Below are 27,316 nucleotides of genomic sequence, written 5' to 3'. Positions count from 1 at the left end.
AATTATGTAGCTTTATCTGGTAATATATTGCTCTGCCATTTTGTTTAGTCTTAAATTTCTAATTGACCTGAAGTTTTACAGCATGATGTCTACAAATCACTTACAAACTTTGCATTTGAAACATTATTTAAGGCTGTTTCAAGTAGTGCAGTACACCATCTCCACCAGTGAGAGGCAGCAGTGCACGAACAGGCGTGCAGTAAGAAGAAGTGAAAAAGAAATCTTCCATCTTGTCAACCTAACAAGTTATAACCAAGTCCACCTCGCTGCAGCAAACAGAAAGGGGCGGGACGGACCACTGTCAGTCACATACCTTATTTGGATATAGGACCATTGCACTCCGGAAATGAAGGGGGCGCTATTTCCTATATTATCCACGGTTTTCAACAAATTCCGTAGCTTTCTGTGTACTTCTAAATCTACTCCTTAGTCGCATCTTTTTGGGCCTGCTACTGCCTCTAGTGGTTTGGGGGTGGTAACACAACTAATATAATTACGTTACAAAACGAGAACACCAAAGTCTTTATTGTTTACTATTAATTTTGCCATTACTGGCAATGTAAAAGATGAAGTGTCTTCTAAAACACCATATTTTTCCATTTTCTTTAGGATGTAGAGCTAATTAGGTGACATAAACAATACCTGTATACATTATAAATAATATCTATATACAGTATGTATATAGATATATCTCCATCAATTATGGGAGGAACAAAACAAATAAGACATGAAAAACAACATGATCAACTATAATAAAAATACCATTTACAATGTATACATAAGAAATTTAATTGAGCAAAAGTCAATAAACAAACAAATTAATTAGGTTCACAGAAGAATAACCAGGATTGTTAAACAGATACAAGCAATAATTTACATTTTTATTTTTACTGTGCCATCTTATTCTTTTTGTTGGTAGAGTCTTATATATAGGAAAAAATATGGTTAAACTATTTAGTCTTCCAAAGTTGAAATTTGTCTTCGACTCTAAAACTATAAAATAAAACTCTTTTATAGAATCACAATATCAACAATTTGTGCATCGAGTAAAATACTTTGGGTGCTACAGGTAAATGTTATCATTTAGTTTGGCTAAGAATAATTATTGCATTGTCAATAAATGACTTCTAACAGATGTTTTATAGTTACCAGAGGAAAACAGTAAGGCCTTCATGAGCTCAAACTATTACCTACCATTTTACCTGCCATTGAAAGTTTTCTTAAAAGTTTCTCTGTTAGTCTGCAGCTCATGTGACCAAACCAGCTGAAAAGATGAAAAGTTAAAACAACAGTTAAAACTTGAGAGTTAAAATGTAAAGTTTTAACATTTTAACTCAACAACCTCTACCTAACTGGTTGTACACAACCTCTGGTTGGGTGACCCCAAGATCACTGGGTCTTCTAAAAAGACAGAGTCTCTGAAAACATTTCTTAAAAATATAACCAGTGTTTTTCAGCAAAACTGAGCAGACTGTCCAGGAACGACCCGAGGTATTTCAAATTAGCCACAGTTTCAACAGGTTGGCCATCGAGTGAAACTGGAATCACTTTCAGGTTTTGTTTATGTAATTTAATTAGCTCTACTTACTAAAGGAAATGAAACTGTATGGTGTTTTGTGAGGAAATTTATCTTTTAAGGTTCCAGTAATGCCAGAATTAATAATAAATAATAAAGATGTTGTGGTATTCTGATTTAGTAATGTAATTATATTAGTTGTGTTACCACCCCCACGCCACAAGAGGCAGTATCAGGCCCGAAAAGATGCAACTAAGGAGCAGATTTAGAAGTGCACAGAAAGCTACGAAATTTGTTAAAAACTGTGAGCTGAACTGAAGTAAATAAAAGAAAAAAGTTCAAATACATGTTGAGAGTGAAAATCCTTCCTAAAGGTAAAAATATATCAGATTTCAAAAGAAAACAAAAACCGGAGGTCGCGGATAATATCGGAAATAGCGCCCCCTTCACTTGTGGAGTGCAATGGTCCCATTTCCAAATAAGGTCTGAGACTGACAGCGGTCCGTCCCGCCCTTCCTGTTTGCTGCAGCCAGGTTCTTCTTGTTATAACGGCCAGACCTCCTGTTTAAAAAGAAGCTGAAGTTTGACACCTAATACATGAGGTCTAATAATATGTGTCGTATTAACTACATTTTCTTTGAGAAAATAACATTGACTATGTTCTCTTTCTTTATAATGTTAGCTATGAGCAATTCAAACCAATCCTACCTTGCTGTAAGTTAATGTTAGCTAAAGTTATTAAACTCCATTACTGTAACGTTAGCCCTTAATATTAAACATATTTTAAAGGCAGTCAAATAGGTTTTCCCCTCCAATATTAACCTAAATTAAAAGCTAATTTGTTAGTCACAGTTATCCTTTATGGACATCAATTAGCAATTTCTCTGATGTGACATGGTGCTTGTGTTCTTTGCTTTGGCAACTTTATCCACATGAAGACCCATTTCAGCCTAAGGACACATGGAGGGGGGGGGGGGGGGGGGGGGGGGAAAGGTGACTAATGAAGACGAGCTACAGGTGAGGAGGATGATGATGAGGACCAGCCACCAGAGGAAGAAATTCCTGTTTGACCAAAGAGAAAGCAGCAGATGACATATTCCCCAAGAAAATTAGGTAAGTTATTTTTGTGTTACTGTTTTCTCCAGGTGAGGGGGGGGTAGGGGGGGGGGCAGGAATCAACATCCACCAGCTAACAAGTTACGTTTTAGACAACTAATTATTGTCAAATGTAAAACTGGTGTTTAATCTATTTATTAATAAACTTCTTAAGCCAGAAGCCAGAGTATCTGGTTGGAAATAATTTTGAAAGCTCATTAAGTGAAAAGATCCTAAAACTACACATTAAATGATGCAATCTGAAAACAACAGGCTGTATGAATTTCTGCCAAACAAATATTTGATCAGAATAATTTTGTTCAGCTCTAGTCATTATGCTACTTGTGTTAAGAAATAATTGCATTGCACTTTATAACAACCAGTCAAGTTAACTAGACATTGTCTGCCAGTCTACCATCCGGACAGGGTGCAGCAAGGGACATTTTTGGAATGATATTTAAATAAATGCTGAATTAAAATCACATTATATTTTTTGTTTATTGGTTTTTATCTCTTTTTTGAAGTTATCAGAGCGTTACAGGAAGTCTATAGAGGAGATGGCTGACACAATCACTGCAAAAAATATATTAGGACTGTTGAAAGAACCTATTTTCTTAAGTTAAAGATAAGTAATTCTGTTTTAGTTTTTCAATCAGTATTTCACAGTTACAATATACTGACCAGAAGTTAAACCCTGTTTGAAGAACAAGTAATCTTTTGTTTTATTCCAATGTACAAAGTGTTTGTTCTACTGTATGGTAGTTATCAGTAATCCAGTGTTTCTCACTTCACTTGAGGTAAAACTTAACATTAATGACTGTTAATGCTGACAATTAATGACATCTTTATAACTGTTGCTGCTTGTTTCACTTGATGTAAGAGGAATTATTAATGACTCTTATTAACTCATTTGACAAAGTAATAAAGCTTATTGAAATCTTTATTGTTGGTCCTATTTGTTCCGCTTTATTTCAGGTAGGGGGAAATATTCATTTCTGTTTCGTTAAAGCTTTTGACAGTGTAATAACACTTAATGACATTATTATGACTACTATGACATATTAGTCATAATATGTCATAATATGTATGGCATTAATGAAGAATTAATGATTCTTTATTAATGTAAAGTTGTGATAACAAAGACATTTTGAATAATGTCAATGTTGTCAAAGTGTCATTATTTACCAAATGACATTTTATGACAACAGTCATAAATATTCATGAAGACTTTCTCATGTTTATGACGGTGTCATGTGGTGTTTATGACGGTGTCGTGTCGTGTTTATGACGGTGTCATGTCAGTCTTATTCACAATCCGTCAAATAAAGTGTTACCAAATTATTCATATTTTTGCTCTGAAACGATTCTCCTAAAATAACTAAATGATCAAGAGAAGCTGCTCCACTTGAGGAAGAAGTTAAAAACGAGAATAAAACTCATCAGGGCTGATACAGGTCAAAGGTCAGCTAACATCTCTGCAGACCCCACACATCCTGGACACATTCTGGTCAGCCTTTAACCTCCAGGTGGCGCCACATAGTTTATCTCAGATGAACCCATAGCAGCCTGGTTAGCCGGCTGCTCTGCTGTTACTCCTTTAGTTTCATATTTCACCTTTAATATGTTAAAAAAATATTGGATGCACTTATTAATATATTGCTTTACTTTTTTAAATATTCATTAATATGCATCAGTAAACAGTGGCAGCCATCTTACCGCTGAAGCTAACTATTGTTTTCCTCGTCTCCACTCTCCAGGTTCAGCCAATCAGCTCCTAGATTAGTTGCCATGCAACCACCAGCCAATAGTGTGTCTAGCAGCATTGAGACTTCCCAACATACATTTCCTTAAAATATTTCAGGATATTTTCTGGTTTGTTTTAACAGGACAGTTTGTTTCCCAGTTGGTCCGGATTCGATCCAAACCGACTGAAGTTGGAATAAAACAAACGACCAGAACAGAACTGGTTCTGGCTCGGTCTGGCTCCATCGATTCCGTCATCAAACATCATTTCTGACTGAAGATCTTTGTTCACAAATTATAGACCCGATACGAGAGCAAACCACCAAATGAAGAAATGAAAGTCCGGTTCTGGTCCGGACCAGACAAACGAACCAACAGACTTTCCTGCTGTCAACAAATCCTGAAGTTACAGAAAAATCCCTGATCCTGTCTGGGCTCCTGCTTCCCGACCAGAATCGGGTCCAAACCTGGGATCAGATCTTCCAGCTGGAGTCTCTGATGTTCCATGAACTCAGAGGAAAATTTATTCAGATTTAAATTATTTATTCTCATCAGTCCGTCAAAACCTGAAGATTCTCCAGAATCAGAACCGGCCCGATGTTCTGCTGGATCCACACGGCCTGCAGAGACACGCTGAGCTCCAGCAGCTGCAGCAGGTCAGTGAACGCCTCTCAGAAATCAAGACGGTCAGTGAAAGCAGTACAGGGAGAACCGGGTTCTCGGTGGAACCAGAGCAGAACTAATGGAGGAGTGGGAGATCCACGGCGCTGACACACAGCTCCTCTTCATCCTCCTCTTCATCCTCCTCGTCTCTGCGCTGTGAGGAAGAGGAGGGGGAGGTCCCGGCCGCCTCGCTGCTATAAATAGGAGCAGCAGAGAAACGAGGAAGAGGAGGAGGAAGATGAAGCAGACCGGACCAGAACCAGCATCTGGGTTCAGTTCTGCTGCTCTGAGCCGGAGTAGAACCTCCATGTTGGTAACAACCAGAACCAGCAGAACTCCACATCCCAGACAAGGTTCCGGTTCTGGTCTCAGTGAAACAAAGCCCAGAACCTGGCTGACAGGCAGCCAATCAGAACCGTGGTTCTGGACTTTGACTAGAACCACGGTTCTAGTCAAAGAGGTTAAAGGCTGACCAGAAGAACCAGAATTGCAGCTCTGGTTCTTCTCTTTTCCAGTCTGTTCTGGATCTGCTGTTGTGTTTGGACCCTGGTTCTGCTGATGATCCGGTGTGGACCCAGCTTCAGCTGGACTCATCCTGGATCTTTGGTCTACAGGTGAAACCACAACATCCCGGCCCACAGCATGAACCCTCCACCACCGTGACGGACAGCTGAACTTCAGCTGAACTGGGTTCTGGTTCTGTCCAGCATGGTTCCATCGGTCCCAGCGCTCCGGAGCTTCATCCAGCTCGGCGGCCATCTTGTTTCTAGAGAACAGGTTTTGTCCTTCAACCCTTTAAAGCAGACATACGGGCTCGGGGTCCTGACCTTTGACCCCTGGCAGTCAGAGATGGAGCTCAGGTCTCTGCAGCAACGATCCGTGGAGCGCTCGCCCCAATCGATCCGGCCGATCAATCGGGTTAATTAAGAGGAAGAGGAGCGGAGCCTTCATCACCGATCTGCAATCAGAACCAAGCTCAGAGCCATCGGGTCGGTTCTGCTGCCAAACAGAACCGGGTCCAACCAGAACACTTTCCACTGCCTCTCTGATAAACAGGATTCATTGTTTTATTCCTGGGTGACCTCTGACCTCTTGAAGTATTAAAGGTCACCTATTTCCTTCCTTCAACAGGTTAGCATAGATCTATGGGCTACAGAATGTGTTCATTACAACTTTTGTACAAAATCATTCTCAGTTAATCAGATTTTATTCTGCTCAGTTCTGCCTGTTGATCTTTCAGAATGACGTTTTAGAGTCGCTGTCTCTTTAAATCCAAATCCAAAGCTGCAAACAGATGTGCAACGATGCAACTGTGTATCTTTGAAAAGCAGAACTGGAGCCTCCTGCACAACCAATCAGAATGCAGCAAGTGGTTTCTGGATGATAAGTCAATAACAGAACTCCTGTCTTTTCCAGCAGCCATTGTACAGCACATACAGCTCTGCTGTTGCTAGGTGACGGGCTGGGCTTCGCTGAAACGACTGATGTTCTTCAGAACTTTTCAGGTTGTTTATTGTCTCCAACTCTGCTGCAGATCAGCTGTTCTGATGTGTTTAGATGATGACACAGTATGTTTATCACAATACAAACTTATTTCAGTTTAATTCATTAATCTGATCAATATGATGACATATCTATCAAAACAAAAGGATGTAATTTTACTTATTTATTCCTGAGCTCTTACAGGAATGAAATAAAAAGTTCAAAGTTTTAAATGAATGTAATCGGGCCGTTAATCATTTAATCCATGGATTCATTGTTCCTCACCTACGGCTGACCTGAGGTCACCAGGTCACCAGGTCATCTGGTCTCCAACAGAACCAGAAGATCATCCTGATTATTTCATGTTTTTAATTTTCTCTCTGAGAGACGGATTGTTCACAAAGCATCATGGGTAATGAAGCTCCTCCAGGACTCTGTTGTTGTTTCCTGTGGAGCACATGGACCTCACACATGCACCGCCACGCCTGCCGCCTTCGGCCAATCACAGCTCGGCCCTGCAGCTCAGCTGGCCTCTGATTGGTCGGCTCACAGAGGGAGAAGCGACAGGCAGCTGCGGCGGCCAATCAGGAGACGGCAGGTTTAGCGTCTATAATAGGAGGTTTTATTCCCTGAGTTGAGTCTGACAGGTGCAGGACAGGAAGCAGGTCGGGATTCTGCAAGATGTTCCGGATCAGAGGTTCTGCTGAGGCCCGGAACGCCGCAGCGCCGCGTTCCGTTACATAACCACAGCAGAACCAGGTCAGCATCAGAACATCCTGTTCCACATTGCTGCTGTTCTGAAGGAGGAGCATCTCCAGACCAGCATCCACCCCGGCTCAGGTCAAAGGTCACCGGCCCAGTTAAGGTCCAGTTCACTGACCTCAGAATGTGGATTTATTCCAGCTGTTCCCAAAACCAACCGACTGGATGGAGGACGTTCCCCTGCAGATCCGTCAGAACCGGGCCCTGGTCCAGAACCACCAACAGAACCGGTCCGATTCTGGCTCTGACTGTCCTCCACGCAGAGCGGACCAGCACAAGGTCCGGCTGAGGAACAGAACCCAACCGGGCTGCCGCTGGATGCCGGGTCCAGAACCAGGAACAACAGAACCAGAACCTTTACTGGACCGGTGGAAGGATCCGGGAAACATCCAGAGGGGTCTGAGGGGTTCTCCAGAATCGGATCTGCTGGGCCCTCTGGACTGAGACCCGGTTTATAACTGTGACTCATCAACAGAACCAAACCTGACAGTGACCCGGACCCAAACCGCACCCAGAACCAAACGGGATTCTGACCCAGAATCAGACTCGACTCTGACCAAACAGGACTCTAACCTAGAACCAAACATGGACCCAGACCGGACCGGCCCGTGTCCTGACCCACCTTGCAGCCGAACATGAGGGAGATGGTGCTGCTGCTGCAGGCCACCTTGCAGTGGCAAAGCATCGGGGAGAAACATTCCCCCCTGCCGGATCCGGGGGACTCGGCGCCGGGACATCGGGCCGCCAGCCGGCTCCTCCGGGAGCGCCGCCGGCTCCTGGCGCGCCGCCGGCCGCTGCCATTGCTGCTGCCGCCGGCCGAGCTGCCCCCGCCTCCTCTTCCTTCTGCCTCTCCTCCTCCTCCTCCGCTGCTGCTGCTGCTGCTGCTGCTCCCTGCTCTCACCATCCGCCCTCATTCCTGGCGTCGCTGCATGGCGGCGGGGAGGAAACGACCCCCAGAGCTCTTCCTGCATCCAGGGAGAACCCCCCCAGGATGAACGGCGTGTTCTCTGCTCTCAGGCGGCGGCTCGGCTCCCTCCGTCTCCTCGCCGCGCCGTCCTCCTCTCTGAGCGATGAAGAGCGCTCCGGCGTCTGCGTGAAGCTCCGCTCTGTGGGGGCGTGAGCGGGGGGAGGGGCGGGGGCGACAGAGGCTGGTCACATGACGCGTCGGAAACGAGGCGCGAGGGGGGTGTATCCTGAGGCAAGGCAGAGCGATGTAGGACAGAGGAAGAGGAGGAGAGGAAGAAACAGTGACGAAGAGGAGGGATGAAGGCTGGAGGTGAGGAAGAGGAGGATCTCAGGAACTTTTGTCTCTTGGTGTTCGGTCCGGTTCGGTCCACTGAGGAGACGGATCACCTCCATCTGAACCTCACCAACACCAGCGGTTCTGATTTCCTGCAAAGTTCTGACCCAGCAACGCTACAGAAAGTGAGCCTCCGGTTCTGTTGGACCGATCAACCGGGCTGGGTTCTGAGTTCCTTCAGGTTCTGGATGAATTCAGATCAAGATGTTTTTCTGCTTCTCTGTGAGATCAAAACCGGGACAGGACCGGCCCAAACTGGACCGGCTGTACTGGACACCGCATTCAGAACCACAGCAGAACTTTCTGACAGTTCATTTGGACCCACAAGCTTTTTACTCTGGTCCGGTCTGACGGGTCGAAGTGACCCCATGTGTTTTTTCTGTGTAGTTTCGGGAACTGACGGTCTGACGGGACGACCCTTCGCCGTCTGACTCCAAACACACCGAACTGCAAACGTATCAGGCAGGGCGGAAAATCACATGAACCAATCACACATTCACACATGAACAGGCTGACCAATCAGCATTCAGATTAAAGAAGAAACATCTAGAAATGGCAGATTCCAAGGGGAGGGGCTACGTGTGGTAGGGGGCGGGGCTAAGCGTCTCCAGACCTGCTTTGAGAAGCATCAATTATTCCAACTAGAAACCAAACTGAGGTTTCCTCAGGAGGACACAAGATCCAAACTGGGGGGCGCACAGTGGTGGCGCAGCGGGTTAGCACGCCCCATGTTTGGAGGCCTTAGTCCTCGACGCGGGCGTCGCGGGTTCGACTCCCGGTCCCGACGACCTTTACCGCATGTCTTCCCCCCCTCTCCTCACCCTCCTTCCTGTCTGCCTACTTTACGAAAAACGCGAGCCACTAGCGCCGCAAAAAAATCTCTCCGGAGGCAAAAAAAAAAAAAAAAAAAAGATCCAAACTGGGATAGAATCAAACCCAAACTGGGTCCTCCAGTGGTCTGAACTGGACCTGGTGTCCAGAATTGGACCACCAGAGGAGTTCTACTGAGCGATACTGGTCCCCAACTGGGCTCCAAACAAATAGTGGTCCGTAAATGGACTTCGCAGTAGCACTACTGCGCCTAGGGGGCGATAAAGAGCTGCTTTATACACTTTCTACTCAGAGGAGAAGCTTTTATTTCAGCAGGAAATAAAAGTGTTTTCTGTTTCTTTGCTGTTCCTTGCTCTCTCTGGTCTGCTCTGTGTGGCGCCACCATCTGACCGGAGGTGTTACTGCTCCTGCACACCCAAAGGAGCCTCCATCGTTTATTACTCAGGTAGAGAGAGGGGAGGAATGGACCGGATCCCAGACGGACAGGGTTTGGAGCGAACCGGATCCCGGATCCAGTCTGGAGAGGCAGGAAGCAGAGATTCCTCCTCAGGCTGACAGCAGCAGCAGCCTGGGAGTGAATGGTTGGGATTGTTGGACCGGGCCGTTTCTCTGCACGTCCGCCCACCGTCTGTCGCTGTCCTCCGCAGAGCGTTAGTCATCCAGAGAGGGGGAGGGTCGGAGCGGGGGGGCAGGAGACGGGACAAAATGTGAGAACGGAAAGACAGGCTCCGCGTTGCCTTCAGATATCAGTCACATGTTTTAATGTTTGATTTAAATCTGTAGAAGAAAAACCTGCTGGACGCGACCGAGATGAAGACATGCAGAGTTTGTAGTTGGAGATGAAGATGAGGAAGAGGAGGGACTCAGATGCTACTGATGAATTATAGATTTAATCCAGAACTCTGCTGCAGTAAACAGAGATTGTTGTTTCCTGAACCAGAACTGCTTCTGGGTCAGATTCATTCAACAGAACCAGGAACAGTACCTGGTCTGGAAAACGGTTCTGGTTCCTTGAAAAGCTTCAGGATGTTAACGTTAAAAAATCAATTCACAAAAAATGTTCCAAAATCCATTTGAACAAATAAAATTAATCTGCTGGCCTCCATTTTGTGACGTCCGCACAGGAAGCTGTTAAAGTGAAGCAGAGGTTCAACCGGCCCGTCCAGATGTCTTCCTGGAAGGAAAACATCTGGACAAAATTCCTGTGAAGACCGAGCTGCACATGAGCGCCACAGAGAGCAAAACGAAAACCAGAGAACCACAAACACACAGAGCCAGACAGAAACAGAGCTGAAGACGCCGTGAGCGAACACAGGCTGGGGCCATGTTGGATGAAGGCATGTTGGATGCAGGCATGTTGGATGCAGCCATGTTGGATGCAGGCATGTTGGATGCAGGCATGTTGGATGCAGGCATGTTGGATGCAGGCATGTTGGATGCAGCCATGTTGGATGCAGCCATGTTGACTTCTCGCTCCATCCAGCCGGCTGGATGAATCTGCTCGTCTTTTTATCTGCAGACGATATAAATACTGTCAGAGTTTTTTCTGAGAGAAATTATGTACATTTTAAAATTCTTCACTGAAAATCTAAACCTGCTGGATGGAAATTTAACCGTCGTCATTAACGGAGGAGGCTGTCTGCAGACAGGTGGCGCTCTCTCTCTGAACGCTTCGTTAAAACAAAGCAGAGTGGATTCATGTTTAAAGACACTTTAACATCTAGTCACCAGGATCCTTCACTTACAGATTAAAACTGAAATTATGAATAATCTGAATCAAATCAACAGAGTGAAAGATTCTAACCAACATCCCATAATAATCTAAACCCACCAAGCTGTAAAATAATCACAGTAGGAAGTCATATTATTGTTGAATATCGCCATGACAACAGTTTCCTCATCTTCATTTTAAATACATCAGGATTTAACTAGGCCAACAGTCAGAGCCTCCTGGTGGAGGATTACTGAACTGCAGGCAGGAAGCAGAAGGTCCAGAGCTCCAGGAATCCTGGAGAACCGTCGGTCCGGACCACCTGACCGGGTTGAAGGCAGGTTCAGGATCTGGACCGGCCTGAAGCAACCCGGATGAAGGTTCCACTTCCTGCTGTTTCCACCAATCAGCCGCCATCTGAGCACCGCTGCCCGAGTGCCTCATTATCAAAGCCTGAGTCAGGCTGCGCGCGCACGCGCGCGCACACACACACACACACACACACACAGTGACAGTGATGGCAGCTGACAAGTTCAGACGTGATGGACTTCTAATTTTACCCCACTGTTGTTTAACGTAGACCTGCTGCACTGAGGTGCGACAGCGACCCGGGGAGCCCACCAGAACACACACACACCCACCCACACACACACACTCAGCCAGCCACGATCCATATGATGGGAAACCCTGGAAACCAGAACTAGAGGTTCTAGAAGCTGATGGGTGAGCAGAGGATCTGAACCTGAGGTAAAGCTCTGTGGAGGTGGCGCCCCCTGCTGGACAACAACCATCCCAGCACTGTGGATCCAAGCTGAGCAGACAGAGACCTGACCGGCTGCTGAAGCTTCTTCTGCCAGACGAAACATCCTGGATAAAATCCAACAGAACCCCAAAGAACCCGATCCGGACCTTCACAAGCTCAGAACAGCAGCGTGCAGAACGGTTGGCCTGCATCATGATCACCTGAAACTCTCAGCTTCACATCGAGACCCGTTTTGACCCGACACCGTGAAGAAGAACCAGGAATGATCGGATCAACATCTGGAGCTAAAACTCTGCTCAATACAGAGAAACTTTTAAAAGTGCAGCTTTGAGAGTTTCTTCTGCGTATGACGGATTATTTATGAGAGCAGTCAGACTGAGGTCAGCAAATATTCCTATGTGAACAAAGAATATGTGTTATTTACATCTCAACCGACCCGTGTTCTGGCAGCGTTTGGTTCTGTCTGCGCTAAAAGACAATAAATACATTTTAACAATAACTAAATGTTGTCGGTGAAAATGACTTTTTTTGTGAAAATGATTATTTTTTCAACCAATCAGGATGTTTCCACAGTTCAGAGTGATGTCAGGTCGCCCAGGGCCGCCATCTTGTTTTTTAGCTGGTTTTTATGTCGACTCTGAATTCAGATCAACTCCCAGAAAAACGACTGAAAACATGTTTTTAAGAATATTTTCTGTCCTTTGTTTTTAAGAAAATAGAATCTAATTTGGTCACATCATTCAGCTCAGCCAATCACAGCCAGGCCCGATTCAACCAATCACAGGATTCCTTGTAAACAAAACAACCAGCAAATAAAATTTACCAAAAACTTTCAAATTTACAAAATCTAATGTAAAAAATACTTTAACTTTTGCAGCCTAAGAATATTTGGTGAAGCATAGAAATACGCTGACTCATGATTGTCCACTTTAGGTCATGTGACTTTAATTAACGTCACTTTTAAATGTGACATAGAAATTGTTACATAGATCATTTTGAGATCTACTGGCTGATTACTTCATTAGGATTTAACTGGAGAAAATTATAGTTATTCTAAATGCATTTCTATATAGTTATATTTTCAAAATTCCTGTCAACCTTTAACATTTGAACACAGAACTGCTGGTTCTGATCCAGCAGAACCGGCAGAACCTTGAGCATCTTTTCCTGAATGTTTGAAAACGTTTGAAATGATCTGATCTGGTTTCTGACCCTCCAGCAGGGGGCAGCACTGCATCAGACATGCTGCAGGTTCGTTTTCCTCCCTGGACTAACTTCTCTCTCTGACTGGGTCGACCTGCCGACCAGAACCTTCATCACGAGCTTCGTCGCTGCCTGAGGGTGAAGAGCAGCTCCTTCCTCTTCCTCCAGATGTTTATGAATAGAGACGGTTTTAGACGTGAAGCTGAGATAGAAAATGTTTTATTCCTGATCAATTCTGCTGGTTCTGCAGTCAGGTTCTGACTCAGGCCCGGTAAGTCCAGGGCAGGAGATCCGTTTGGATCTGACCCGGATCAGCGGCCCGCCTCTGGAGCTTTCAGAGGAAACTCACAGGAAGCTGCAGCCGTTTGATCCGTCAGCAGAGCGTGAAGCACTTCCTGTCCAGACAGCAGGATGGAGCGGCTGCTGACGACCCGACCCGGCCAGGTCCAGACAGGTTCTGAGAGACCTCATGATGAAGACCACCAGACCTTCATTGCGCTCCACTTCCTGCTGACGATGCAACTTTTTATCCTCAGAAATCAACAAAAACTCCTGATCTTTACTGTCATCCCTCCATCATCCCTCCATCCTCTCTCATCCCTCCATCATCCATCCATCCTTCCTCTCTCATCCATCCATCATCCATCCATCCTTCCTCTCTCATCCCTCCATCATCCATCCTTCCTCTCTCATCCCTCCATCATCCATCCATCCTTCCTCTCTCATCCATCCATCATCCATCCATCCTTCCTCTCTCATCCCTCCATCATCCATCCTTCCTCTCTCATCCCTCCATCATCCATCCATCCTTCCTCTCTCATCCATCCATCATCCATCCTTCCTCTCTCATCCATCCATCATCCATCCTTCCTCTCTCATCCCTCCATCATCCATCCTTCCTCTCTCATCCATCCATCATCCATCCTTCCTCTCTCATCCCTCCATCATCCATCCTTCCTCTCTCATCCCTCCATCATCCATCCATCCTTCCTCTCTCATCCATCCATCATCCATCCATCCTTCCTCTCTCATCCCTCCATCATCCATCCTTCCTCTCTCATCCCTCCATCATCCATCCATCCTTCCTCTCTCATCCATCCATCATCCATCCTTCCTCTCTCATCCCTCCATCATCCATCCTTCCTCTCTCATCCATCCATCATCCATCCTTCCTCTCTCATCCCTCCATCATCCATCCTTCCTCTCTCATCCCTCCATCATCCATCCATCCTTCCTCTCTCATCCATCCATCATCCATCCTTCCTCTCTCATCCATCCATCATCCATCCTTCCTCTCTCATCCCTCCATCCCTCCAGTAAAAGCGGATCAATAATTCAAGCTGCTGCTGCAGTCGAGGTTTAAGATGCAGAGATCGACCGAATGGCGCCTCCTGCAGGTCAAAGGTCGCCGGATTTGCTCCTCTGTCTGCTGCGGCAGCTGGACCAGAAACTGAAGCCATGTGAGTCTATCTGTCTGACAGACTGGGTCAGAACCGGATCATCAGCAGAACTAGGGCTGAAACGATTCATCGAGTAACTCGAGTAACTCGATTACAAAAAATCCTCGAGGAAATTTATCTGCCTCGAAGCTTCGCTAAATTTATTGTATTGTAATAAGCAATGCTGTTAAATACGCAGCACACTGGTCTAGCCGGAGGGTTTTTGTGTTGCACAACGCTACCACTTCCGTTAGCGCCTGGAGCACATGTGCTAAGTTTGTAGCTATGGAGGGAACCGGAGAATGCTCAGAAGGAGAACCCCGAAAGCGACAAAAAATGTCAAAAGTTTGGGAACATTTTAGGCTAAACAGAAAGGACAACACAGCGCAATGCATCCACTGCAAAGCAGAATTGGCGCACCACAACAGCACGACATCAATGTTGCAGCATCTGAAGAGAAAACACCCGCTACATGCATCCAACTCGTACACGGTTGCCAACAGGTAACGTTTATGTTCTCTTTGCTAACTACGTTGTGTGATAATCTGCCATGTTATAGATGTAAATTGAGGCACATTATTTTGCTGACGTTACATCTAAACATAGCAGTTACTTAACCGGGTGTAGTGTAAATTGTATGTGAGGGTGGAACTGAGAGAAATTATGCAGGACTTAATGGAAGTTTGTTAATAAAAATACGCAGCAACAGATTACAGGCATAAGCTGAAAAGCATTTATTTATTGGTGTCTTTCCATCCTGAAAAGTTACAGTCTTTTCTTCTCGCTACTGTTATGTATGAATTAGAAATTTTTGATTAATATTTTTTGTAGTAATTCTATATTTGTTTATACCTAAGCAATCAAGAATAAATAATAGCATCGTTTTAATAAAAATAGCAACATTTTTGCATTTTATCATGACTAGTTAAGGCTGCAGAACTCTGTACAAACTCAAACCTTTACATTTTGAGTAAGTTTATTTTTTTCCTAACATATAGATTACATTCTGTTTTCCAATACATAAAAAAACATTTCACTGCATTTAGATTTTTCTGTGATGGTTAAAAATAATGCTTTTAATTAAAGCATCCTCAAACTCACACATAAATGAAAGCCTTAAATCCATAAATAAAATAAAACTGAAACTAAAGCTGCTATCATGGCAGATGAGCTGTCAGTGCAGATTCCAACTTAATAATATTAAATGTTATAATATCCAAATTAGTGCACTTGAAATATATTTAATTCATAACAAGGAATAAACAAATAATCATTACATTGTGCTTCTTTTCAGTGAACCGAAGAGTCATACGTTGGACAGCTTTGTTCAAAGGCTTCCAGGATGTTCGGTTGTTCAAGCAGCTGAGTTCACAAACAGCATTTTAAATATGATCATCACAGACATGCGACCGCTGTCCGTGGTGGAAGATGAAGGATTCCAGAAGATGATCTCCACCTTCAATCCAAATTATACCCCTCCTTCCAGAACCTACTTAGTAAAAATGATGGAGAAAAAGTATGAAGAAATCAAAGACAAATTGAAAAACATCCTAAAAGAGACAGACAGCATTGCTCTCACAGCAGACATTTGGACAAGTGTTGCCACAGAGGCATATCTTGGAGTGACATGCCACTTTCTTGGAGAGGACTGGAAAATGAAGTCCCACACCCTGACAACAATGCCACTTGAAGAAAGACACACAGCAGCAAACATTGCAGAGTGGCTTGAGGAGGTTATTGCAAAGTTTGATGTTCCACCTGAGAAAGTCAGAGCTGTCATCCATGATAATGGTGCCAATATTGTAGCAGCAGTGAAGATTTTGGCAGAAAAGCATAAGTGGGCATCTGTGCGATGTGCAGGGCACACCCTGAACTTGGTGGTACAGAATGCTCTGAAGAGCAACCAGAGCATCTCAAAGTGTGTGGCAGCTGCAAGATGTCTTGTTGAACATTTAAAAAAAAGTGAACTGGCTTGCACAAAGCTGAAGGATAAGCAACAGCAAATGGGCACAGCATCACACATGCTCATACAAGATGTAAGCACTCGTTGGAACAGTACTATCCACATGCTGTGTAGGCTGCTGGAGCAAAGATGGCCGATAACTGCTGCACTATCTGACCCAGCATTGACACCACGAGGAAAACACTACCTTGATCTTAAGCCAGAGCAGTGGAATATTATAGAGGAGATAAGCAAGGCTCTTCAGCCATTTGAAGAAGCAACGGTGTTTCTGAGTGGGCAAGACTACGTTACTCTTTCTGCACTTCCACAACTTGTGCAAAGCCTCAAGAAGTCCATACAGACCCAAGTGTTTGAGACTGCACCAGCTCAGTCATACCAAGCTGAAGTGATGGCACAGATCACAACAAGATGGGAAGGACTATTTATGTGTCAGCCTCAATCCTCAAATACTGTTGTACTTACTGCTGCTTTAGATCCCAGATTTAAGAAACTTAAGTTCTTGCCCCCAGATGAAGCCTTTAAGATCCAAAGCATGGTTCAAACAATGGTCCTTGATGTCAAAAAGAAAATGAGACAGAAAAATTCAGGTGAAAATGAGGTCTCCACTGATGCCCAAGACAAGCCTGTAGAGCATCAACAGAACACCAACACATTTTTCAGCAATCTACTGGGTTCTTCAGAATCCAGCACAAGTGATGAGGAGGATGAGGAACAGCATTTGAACCAAGATGTTCAAAAGGAAGTCTTGATGTACTTTGGAGAGCATACACTGTCCAAGAGGGAGAACCCACTTCTATGGTGGAAATCAAATGCAGCACGGTACCCAAAACTTGCAAAGTTCTTTCTGTGTATACCAGCAACATCAACACCATCAGAACGGCTTTTTTCCGCAGCAGGGAACATCGCATCGAAGCGCAGGGCAAGCCTCAGTTCACAACATGTCGACATGCTCACTTTCCTTCACAGCAACCATAGTCTTCTTTAAGGCTTCTTTAACAGTTAAACACATGCACACCAGTGTGTTGGAGCATTTAAGAAATGCATATTGAATAACATTCAGTATATGTTGGATTTAAGATATTTTTTTATTCCATCTTTAAGAACATCCAAGTTGATTTTGTTGAGGTTCAAGTTGTTTTTGTAAAGCCAGTGTTTACTATTTTGCCTTAGTAATCTTTTCTATTAATTCTTTTTTTATTTCTCCTCTGTTTTTGCAGTTAAGAAAGCAGGAAATCTGTTCTACCTCAGATTTGAAACTTATAATTTGAATGTATAAAAGGCAGTATTCTCTGGTTTGCCTTAACTTTTCTATTTAAAGCTAATGAATATTTTTTTACTCTTTTGTGTTAGCACTGAAAAAAGCAAGGAATTTGTTGCACCTTAGACTTAAAATATATTGTATAAAATGCAGTATTTACTATTTTGTCTAAACTTGTTTTATTTTTAAATCAAGTATTTTCTTTATTTATCTTTTCTGTTTGAACTTTAGAACAAAAAAGCAAGAGATTTGCTGTACTACTGATTTGAAACTTTACTGGAGGTTTAATGTTATTGCGTTATTATCAATAAAATGTTAGAGTTAAATGAGTTGTTTACTTAGTTCTTTTACGTGTATGTGTATTACTCACTGAAGATAAATACATAAACTAAAAGCTGGAGTATAGACATTTTTATAAGCATATTTGTGAGCCTGCCACTTTATTATCTGAATATAATTTAATATCTTAGTATAACTTTTCTTCAGGTTAAAGCAAACTACTACAAGTAAACTTTCTAAACTACAAACATTTAACTGTTAGGGATGCTCAAAAAGGAGATATTGGACTGATCTGGACTAACTGGTGTTATTGCAGATTTGCCAATAGTTTATATTATAAATTTTTTTTATCCGATTACTCGATTAATCGTAAGAATAATCGATAGATTACTCGATTACTAAAATATTCGTTTACAACAGCCCTAAGCAGAACCATGATCCAAACAACACAGCCTAGTCAAAGACTGAACCCTGCAGCTCAGAACCTCTGGTTCTAGTTCTGCTGGAACCAGAACCAACCGTCCAACATCTAGTCTGGGTTTCCAGGATCCAAAACCCAGATGAATCCCCACCGGGTCGGATCCGGCTGAGAGCGGCTAGCTACAAATCCAAACAGAACCAAGCAGAACCAGAGGTTCAAAAACATGGAGGAAACCCAGAGAGATGATCTGATGTTACACTGACAGAACCTTTAAAGTTCTGTTCACCAGAACCATCTGGAGAACGCAGAGATGCTGCTGACTGTCTGAGACGGTTCCAGAAACCCGCCTGGAACCAGAACCATTAACCACTGAAACCATGGAGGCTCCAGTTCTGGTCAAGCCTGAACCAGAACCAGCTTAGAACCTGAGTTACTTCTGGATCATATATTTCAGCTAAATCCAGATTGTCTGGAATGGGTTCCGATCATCATCACATGAAAAAGAAAAAAAACCTGATGAATAAAATAAAAAATCTAAAAAGAGAAATAATGTCATAAAACTCAAACCATCAATAATTTGTCTTTAACTCATAATTAGTTTTCATTCATCTTTAAAACTTTGGAGTTTAAAGCCAAAATCCATTCAGAGAAATTCATAAATGAAAATGGTTCCCGATTTCCGAAGAAATAAAAACTTTCGAAATCTAAAACAATCCATATTTTAGATTTTCAGTACCGTACTTTTAATTCGGCGGTAGTTTGGTTTTAAAAAAATAAAGTATTCTAGTTAATAGTCGTCTTTTTTTTTATTTGATGCCGAACTCTTAATTAGCCGCGGTGGGAGACAAGCAGCTGAAAGGCTGGAGCGGACCGATAAAAAAGTACATTTTGTACCAAAAGAAAACGGTTTGATGATTTATAAACCCGCCGAATTAATCACAGACTCCTGCTGAATTAAACCTCCCGGAAGCAGCGCGTGTGCGGCGGCGTTTCCTCCGGTTTTTACCTTGGTTGTAACGATACAAATGCAGTCCATCGTTCCGAGGCAGCGGGAGGATAAACCCCGGCAGCATCAGCATCTCATCCCGCCGGTTCCCTCCACAGACTCCGCTACATCCACACGGCCCGGCCGGCTGCTGCGGTCTACCCGGACAGCCAGCTCCTCCCTGCTCGGCCCGCCTTCATACCGGACCGGAGCGCAGCGGGAGCAGAACCCCTCTGACTTTTCCGTTGCTCAAGAGCCAGGACGCGTTCAAGTGCTGCCACACAGCTCGGAATTTTCATCACTTACACACCGTTTTTAAAGGGCCAGTATTATGTAAAGTCATCTTTGAGCTTTCCATCACGTTATAATGGTCTTCCCTCAAGAACACACCTGGAGTGTTACCTTGATTTTTTTTCACATTTGAGAAATCCTTTAATCTCCATGGCAACCACTCAGCTGAGTTAAACACATGGGTGGACCTAGCCCCACCTTCAAGACACAGCTCCTCCTCTGAGCACCCTCACCCCCCCAGCTCCTTCAGACTAGCCAGCAGCAATTAGCAACAGCTAGTGGACGTGCTGAGCTCATTAAAGGAGCTGCTGCTCAGAGCAACGCTGGTAAAAATGTTAAAGGGTTAATAGAGGAGCCATGTTGGGAGGCGGAGCTTTAGAAAGAGCAGGCGTCTTTAAAGAGACAGAGACCTCATTTCAAGGCCTTAAATTACAAAGTCAAATTTCTTCAGTCATGTCTGATATGTTCAGCATTTTTATAACTGCAGATTACATAATTACTCAATTGTGCTATAAAATGGCTCTGAACCTGGGAAACACATAATCCTGCCCCTTTAAGCAGAACAGGAACAAATATCTCCATAATTTGTTAAAAGTAAATTAAATAAAAATTCTTTTAAAACAGGCAGTTAATTAAATAGCTAAAGCTGGAAATTTTAACTGATAAAATATGCTAAAAATTATGAAGCTTAGTGAAGACGACTCAAAAACAATTTAATAATAATAATAATAATAATGATAAAACACCACAAACAGGCGTCATTCTTTAATTAAAATGTATAACTGAATTATCAAATTAAAGATAATTTCTCTCCAAAAAGCAGTTAAACCTCTTTAGAAAACTTGAATTTCGGTTCTGGAGGCCGGCCCACTCCGGGGAGGACCCGGACCTCCCTGGGTCGGTTCTGACCCGGCGCCGCCTCAGGGTGGAGGTGAGACGGAGCGGCTCTGATGCCACCCTGCTCCGGCCTTTGTTCTTCATCGTTAAACACACCAGCTGCCTGGAACCAACATGTATGATGACTCAACGCCAAATGGCTCAGGAGGAGGAGGAAGAGGAGGAAGAGCGTGAGGAGGAGGAGGAGGAGGAGGAAGAAGAGCGTGAGGAGGAGGAGGAGGAGGAGGAAGAGCGTGTGCTTCAGCAGCAGACCAGGCTGAGTGGGCGCGCCACACAAGTACCAATCATTCACACTTCCATGAATCCGTCATGCGGCTCCGTCGCCGTGTGTGCGCTTCCTCATCATCATCATCATCATCATCATATGGCGTGTTACATGGCTGGTTATGCAACAGTCCACAGGAAGTGATGTCAGCAGTCTCAGATGTACCTGTCCTTTGTTTCTACTGTTTATTTGTAGAAATTTATCGTCAGTTTGGTTCTAATAGAGATCATTTTCTATGATTCTGAATCAGATCAATAGATGAATTATTGGCAGAACGATGTTCCTCTTTGGTTCTGAGAACTCAAACCGGACCCGATCGGTTCCGTTTCCACCTGGTGGGATTTGCTCGGTCTGCACCGTTTCTTCTAATATTGATGTAATATCTTCGTTGGCCTGTCACAATAACTAATGTTATAAATTATTCCAGAAATTATTGCTATCAATGATGATGATGTTTTGAGACCATTTCCCAGTAATATGACGTAATAAAGGCGAAATAATTTAAGAAAACTCTCAAAGATCAATAAACTTATATTCTAATGAACATTTAACACTTTAACTGGAGACATTTTAAATAGAAAAAAAATAAATCAACAAAACAGAAACAAATCAAATGAATTATGCAAACGTTATGAACAAAATGATACTTAAAGGAAATGGTTAGTTGAGTCCCAAGCACCAAACTGAAGAGTTTCATCATCCAGTTTTTGGCAGAAAGAGAAAAATGATAAATTATGCAAATGGAAATTATTGTGTTTTTTTAATTTATCATGTGATTCATTGATTTATTGCTTATGTTGGAAAACTATTATTATATTAAACTGTTACAAGTTAATTTCATACAAGAGTTGACAGAAGAAATGTTTTTTTAAAGAATATGAATTCATATCAGTCGCTATAAACCTAATATAAATATGGCACTAAAATCAAATTATTTTTTAAAGGATTATTGTTTGTGTCACTTTCTTCAAGAAAATTGTGATCTGTACATCAGCAATCAGCTAGTAAGTCTGTTCTGCAATCGACTGGTAGTGGCTCTACCGTCCACTAGGGGGCGTTCGCCTGTAGAAGAACAGGAAACCACTCCCTGGGTTTTAAGGTGCAACAGCAGAACTTTGTGTCCAGCTCAGGTAACTTGATATCGTCGTTTTTAGCAACACAAACTGAAAATAGTGCCGGATTTAGAAACGTAAATCGTTACGTTGCTGCTGGTCTCCACCAGACAAGAGGAAAAAGCTGCAACATGTTTCCACTGAGAAAAATGACAAACAGTAACATGTTGACAGGGAAAAGTAATCTGATTACTGGATTGGAAACAGTAACGCTTTAGATTGCTTGTTAGTGAGAAACGGGTTGGAATGAGCCGCAGTTTGTTTTAATCTGATGATTTTTGAATATTAAAGCACAACATCCATCTGTTCATTTATTTCATTTAACACACTTCTGTATTGTTTTACTTGTTTTCAGAAACATATTTTTTGCAGTGTAAATAAACTGACCAGATTTTGCTTTGGAAAAACAAACATTTTGTTTCACTTTCTATCAACCAAACTAGCACAGAGAGTTTTTATTGACCTTTTCTTTCCTTTCTCTGTGGAAGTTGTGATTGTTCAGAGCAACGCGGCGCCTCGGTTGTGTTGCTGCTCACACATCATCGGCCTGCAGAGTCCAGCTCATGTTTTATTCTCTGCTGAAGAGCAGCAGCCTGGCAGCGCGTCGCCCCACACGCTGCACATCAAACAGCACCACAATATTTAATAAACTGAACTTTCTCTGGAACGTGACTCAGGATTATTCATGAAAAATTTGCTTATTCACAGATTTTTCCTTAGAGAACATCTAAAACATCCCAAAGAAAATGCAGTTCAGGAGCAGCAACGCCACTGAGGGTCACATGAGTGCTGAAAGAGTTATCAAAAATAATCAATATTTTGATATAATTGATGCTATAAAGTCAGAATTGACACAAATCGAGCCATTTAATTTCCCACAGCGTCACACATCAGCACTGCAGACACTAAGCCCCGCCCCCTTCACCTGGCCAATCAAACTCCTGCAGCTTAAGAGCAGAAATCTGATAGTTTTAGAACTTGTTATAGTTTGTTCTATAAGTTCATATTGAAACAGAAACAATCTCAGGAAATAGACTTAGTTTGAAATGCATTGCGATGAAAACAAAAGCCCAACTCCATCAGACGTCATCCTGGTCCAGAGAAACCAGTCCTGCATCCTGATTGGCTGCGGAGCCGCCACTCCAAACCAGACTGGAGTTTAGGAATCACTCACGTCTGAGATCACGCTCTGATGAAACTAAGCCATAAAGATCATTTTTATATTTGGAAGAAAATAAAAGCAGCTTTACACCATCAACAGGTTACAGAGAGCTTCGCGTTCAGATCAGAACCTTCAACACGGGCCCACCAGAACCGCTCGGCTTAAATACGTTAAAACATTAAACAGATGAGAAAATGGCCGATGTTTCTGCAGCCGGAGCTGAAACCACACAAACCAGATCCCCACCATGACTCCGGGGTCCACCAGTACAGCTCCAGTCTGACCAGTGGACGACCACCAGTACAGCTCCAGTCTGACCAGAGGACGACCACCAGTACAGCTCCAGTCTGACCAGAGGACGACCACCAGTACAGCTCCAGTCTGACCAGTGGACGACCACCAGTACAGCTCCAGTCTGACCAGAGGACGACCACCAGTACAGCTCCAGTCTGACCAGAGGACGACCAGGAGACGGCGCCTGGATCATCCTGATCTGATTTGAAACAGCCGGGTTTTCTGGAGAAGTTCCCTCCATGAGGTTTGGGACGAGCTGATGAAAACTGAGGCACCGCCCCTTTAAGGATGTCAGCCAATCAGCTGTGAGGATCTCATGCGTTTGGGTCGTCACCTCGGTCATGCAGATGCCGTCAGAAACCGGATGGCAGCCATATTGGCCCACAGCATGACCCTCCCCCTCCTTTGTTGTAACAGTTGAAAGTTTCTGCTTTGGTTCTGATCCGTATTCAGTGGGAACATCTTTGTAGAACTCTTCAGCCTCCTTCCAGGCGGTACCAGTGATGGTTCTGCTGTCAGCAGCAGTGGTCGTCCTCCTCTGTCGATTCAGAACTCGATGGCGTTTCCAAGCAGGTGATGACAGTTCTTCATCCTCGTGACCTTTGTCCTCTAGGTCTTCCTCATCGTGACGTTTATGTCTTTATGACTTCTGTCTTTGAAGTACTTTTGTTTTTGTGATTTTTGTTTTTATAATTTTCCTGCTTGTTCCTTTGCCCTTGTGACGTCCATCTTCATGACCATCGTCCTCATGACCTTTGCCCTTGTGATCTTTGTCTTCAGGACCATGTTGTCCTTCTAATATCCGTCTTTCTGACTCGAGTCTTCACAACCTTCATCTTCATGACGTCCATCTTTATGGCTTTCATCCTTTTTCCTTCTGACCTGAAGCCTCTTCATGATCTCATGTTGAAGACTCCACATCGCAGAGGTAGGCAGGAAGTTGGAGTCTCTGAACGGACTCTGAGTCAGAGGACGTCTGTCCCAGACATTATGGAGGAACTGCTTCAATAAACCCGTCTTTAGCTTATTTGGGGAAAATTTGTCAAACAAACTGAACATGTTTCACATCCTGGATCATTATTAATATTTGGTCTTCAAGACGGTCCTCTCTGCAGGTTTTGTCCTGATCAGAACCAGGAGCCCCCCCTGTGGACCGGAGCTGTACCGTTCAGACCCAACAACATGAACCAGAATGAATGAAGCACAATGAACCCTGAACGCCTCACAGACCGCCTCAACGAGTCGCTGACGGTTTGACGCCACAACATCCAGAACTTTCTGTGAAACCAGAGGAGGTTCTGATCCGCTCGGACCTGGTTTCACGCCGGTCCAGACGCTGCCGTCATCAAACTACAGCGACGCACTGAGAGCCCAGAACCCCCGTCCTCCTCCCCCCGTCTGATGGTCCAAAGCACATGAGGACTGGATGGGACATGCGGCGGAGGTGAACGACACCAACAGCCCCTCTCACCAACAGCAGAGTCCGGTTCTTACCTGGCCGTCATGGCGGGGGGACAGCTTGGCCTGCGCCAAGGTGTGCAGGATTTCGTTAAGGAGAGGGGACTCCTACGGAGGTCAGAGGTCGTTTACAGTCAGAGGAAACAGGAGACAGAAAGAGAGAGAGCATTCAATGACAACAACAAGAGCAGAGTGGGTCAGAACCTCCAGTCTGGACCTTCGTCCTTCGTCCATCATCTCCATATTCATTCAACACACCCAGACTGGTTCTGTTCGGAGGCAGTTAGCCTCCAGAACCATCCAGAAACGCATTGGAGGAGGCAGAATCAGCAGCAGAACCGCCATCAGGTCCAGAATTACATCTCCTCCTACTTTCACCTCTGAGCCGTTACTGTTCTAAACCGTCTTACTGTCGGCTGCGTTTACAGCCGGGTCACATTGATACGGGTTCACAGGTTCTGGTTCCCCAGGTTCCCACCGACCCGGCGGTTCCACCGGCCCGGCGGTTCCACTGACCCGGCGGATCCACCGACCCGGCGGTTCCACCGCGGGAGCATGAGAAGGTCTGAGTTTGATTCTGAATTTCCCCTTTGTGGGACAAAATGTTCAGAGTCAGGAATCTGTCCAAAATAAAGAATCTGTCCAAAATAAAGAATCTGTCCAAAATAAAGAATCTGTCCAAAATAAAGAATCTGTTCAAAATAAAGAATCTGTTCAAAATAAAGAATCTGTCCAAAATAAAGAATCTGTTCAAAATAAAGAATCTGTCCAAAATAAAGAATCTGTTCAAAATTAACCTGTCTTTTAAGAATTTGTTGAAAATGCAAAATCTGTTCAGATTTATGACTCATCAAAAAAGAATCAGTTCAGAGTTAGGAATCTGTTCACAATTAAGAATCTGTTCAGTTTCATAAATATTTCAGAAATGGGAATGTGTTCAAATGAACGATTCTGCTGTGTGTTGGGAATCTGTTCAGATTCAGAAAACTGACTGATCTGAATGTTCTGGTTCAGGTAGAAGAACTGAACAGAACCGGAGAAGTGAATCTCTGAATTACTTCCAGAAACCTAAAGAACTGTTCATCAGGCCACCTAAAAACTGAGACTTGGATCGGAACCAGATGTGGCGCCAGATGAATCAGAACCTCCAGCTGCGATGATTCAGCTTCTCAGTGAGAAAAAAAACTTTCAGTTAAAAATCTCACCTGTCTTTAAATAACTCCCAGTATTCCCAGTATTCCCAATACTCCCAGGCCTCTTGTACACGCAGGACCAGAACAGTTTCCCTCAGAACCGGACCGGTTCTGGGGCATCAATCTGAGCCTCCTCTTCCTGACAGACAGCAGCTGTCGGTTCTGCTGCGTTCCTCAAACTTCCGACCCAACAGAACCACAGAGACCCGGTCGCACGGCGTCCTCTGCCAGATTACCCATAATCCCAGAAAATCATGTAAACATGGGATTATGTGACTGGAAGAACCCGGCCGTCCGTTTCCATCACGGTGACGGTTCTGATGGTCGGGTTCCAGTCGGACCGCTTGTTTACAGACAGGAGCTGCTGCTACTCATCCTGTTCACCAGAACCAGACAGCAGGTCCGATCTGCTCAGATCAACAGGAAGTGACCCGGTTCTGAGCCTCAGTACCAGCAGATGGAGATGGAACCGGGCCGGACCCGGTGGTTCTGTTCCTGTCACTTTAAACAGAACCAGGAGCATCAAACGTGGACCCAGCTCCCCATGGAGCGGCCGGTCAGCGCCGGTGCCGGTCCAGTTCTATTTAAACTCCTCTGATCTATTTTTACTGCAGCTATTTTTGCGGCGGCAGGACGGCAGGAAGAAGGACGTCTTCTTCTTCAGCAGAAGACGAGCGGCGGCGCCGGTTCCGGCCCGGTTCCTACCTCGATGCTGGTGCTAAGGCTGGGCAGCGTCTCGGAGGTTCCGGTCGGGCTCTGCAGGCTGGACAGGTCCCACAGGTGGAGGGGCACGCCAGGCTCCGCCCCCCGGGAAGACTCCGCCCACCTCTGGCTGTCCGATAAGGTCACTTCGTAAAATTCCTGGATATCTGTGAGGACAGAGAGGAGAGTCCATCAGAACCGGGACCAGAACCGGGTCAGAGGTTCTGCTGAACCCAGATTGTTTTAATGATGTTCTGATATTAACAGCAAAGGTCCAACATTTAATCACGACCCGACAGAAACCAGAAGAACCAGAACTGAAGAACTAAATATTTTTAACAGGAAACAGCCGAGGTTCTCCAACTACAATAAATAATAACAATAATAATAATAACAATAATAATAAATAATAACAATAATAATAATAATAACAATAACAATAATAAATAATAACAATAATAATAAATAATAACAATAAATAATAATAATATAAAAATGATCATCTGGAGCAGTTTCATCTTTATAAGC

General features: G+C 44.0%; 2 protein-coding genes across 17 annotated transcripts in view; one reads left to right on the top strand and one right to left on the bottom strand.

The window, feature by feature from the left end:
- The window catches only part of dlg1b (discs large MAGUK scaffold protein 1b), a 72,270-nt gene that overhangs the window by 35,301 nt on the left and 9,653 nt on the right, over nt 1-27,316 (bottom strand). For 9 of the 16 annotated variants that reach the window (XM_028019332.1, XM_028019334.1, XM_028019333.1 and 6 more), the window contains exons 3-4: nt 26,792-26,955; nt 24,930-25,001 (exon numbers count right to left, since the gene is read on the bottom strand). In XM_028019332.1, the coding sequence (XP_027875133.1) occupies nt 24,930-25,001; nt 26,792-26,955 (236 nt within the window). Of the gene's footprint in view, nt 1-7,883; nt 8,345-19,435; nt 19,633-24,929; nt 25,002-26,791; nt 26,956-27,316 lie in introns of those variants that run through there. The other 7 variants (XM_028019336.1, XM_028019343.1, XM_028019344.1 and 4 more) reach the window with 3 other exon arrangements.
- LOC114145776 (zinc finger BED domain-containing protein 1) lies at nt 15,014-17,911 on the top strand. The gene has a single exon (XM_028019352.1). It carries the CDS (start codon nt 15,897-15,899, stop codon nt 17,454-17,456), a length of 1,560 nt encoding a protein of 519 aa, XP_027875153.1. The 5' UTR covers nt 15,014-15,896; the 3' UTR covers nt 17,457-17,911.

The sequence above is a fragment of the Xiphophorus couchianus genome, chromosome 6, assembly GCF_001444195.1.
Source record: "Xiphophorus couchianus chromosome 6, X_couchianus-1.0, whole genome shotgun sequence".
NCBI lineage: Eukaryota > Metazoa > Chordata > Actinopteri > Cyprinodontiformes > Poeciliidae > Xiphophorus > Xiphophorus couchianus.
This window is presented reverse-complemented; position numbering and strand designations above follow the sequence as displayed.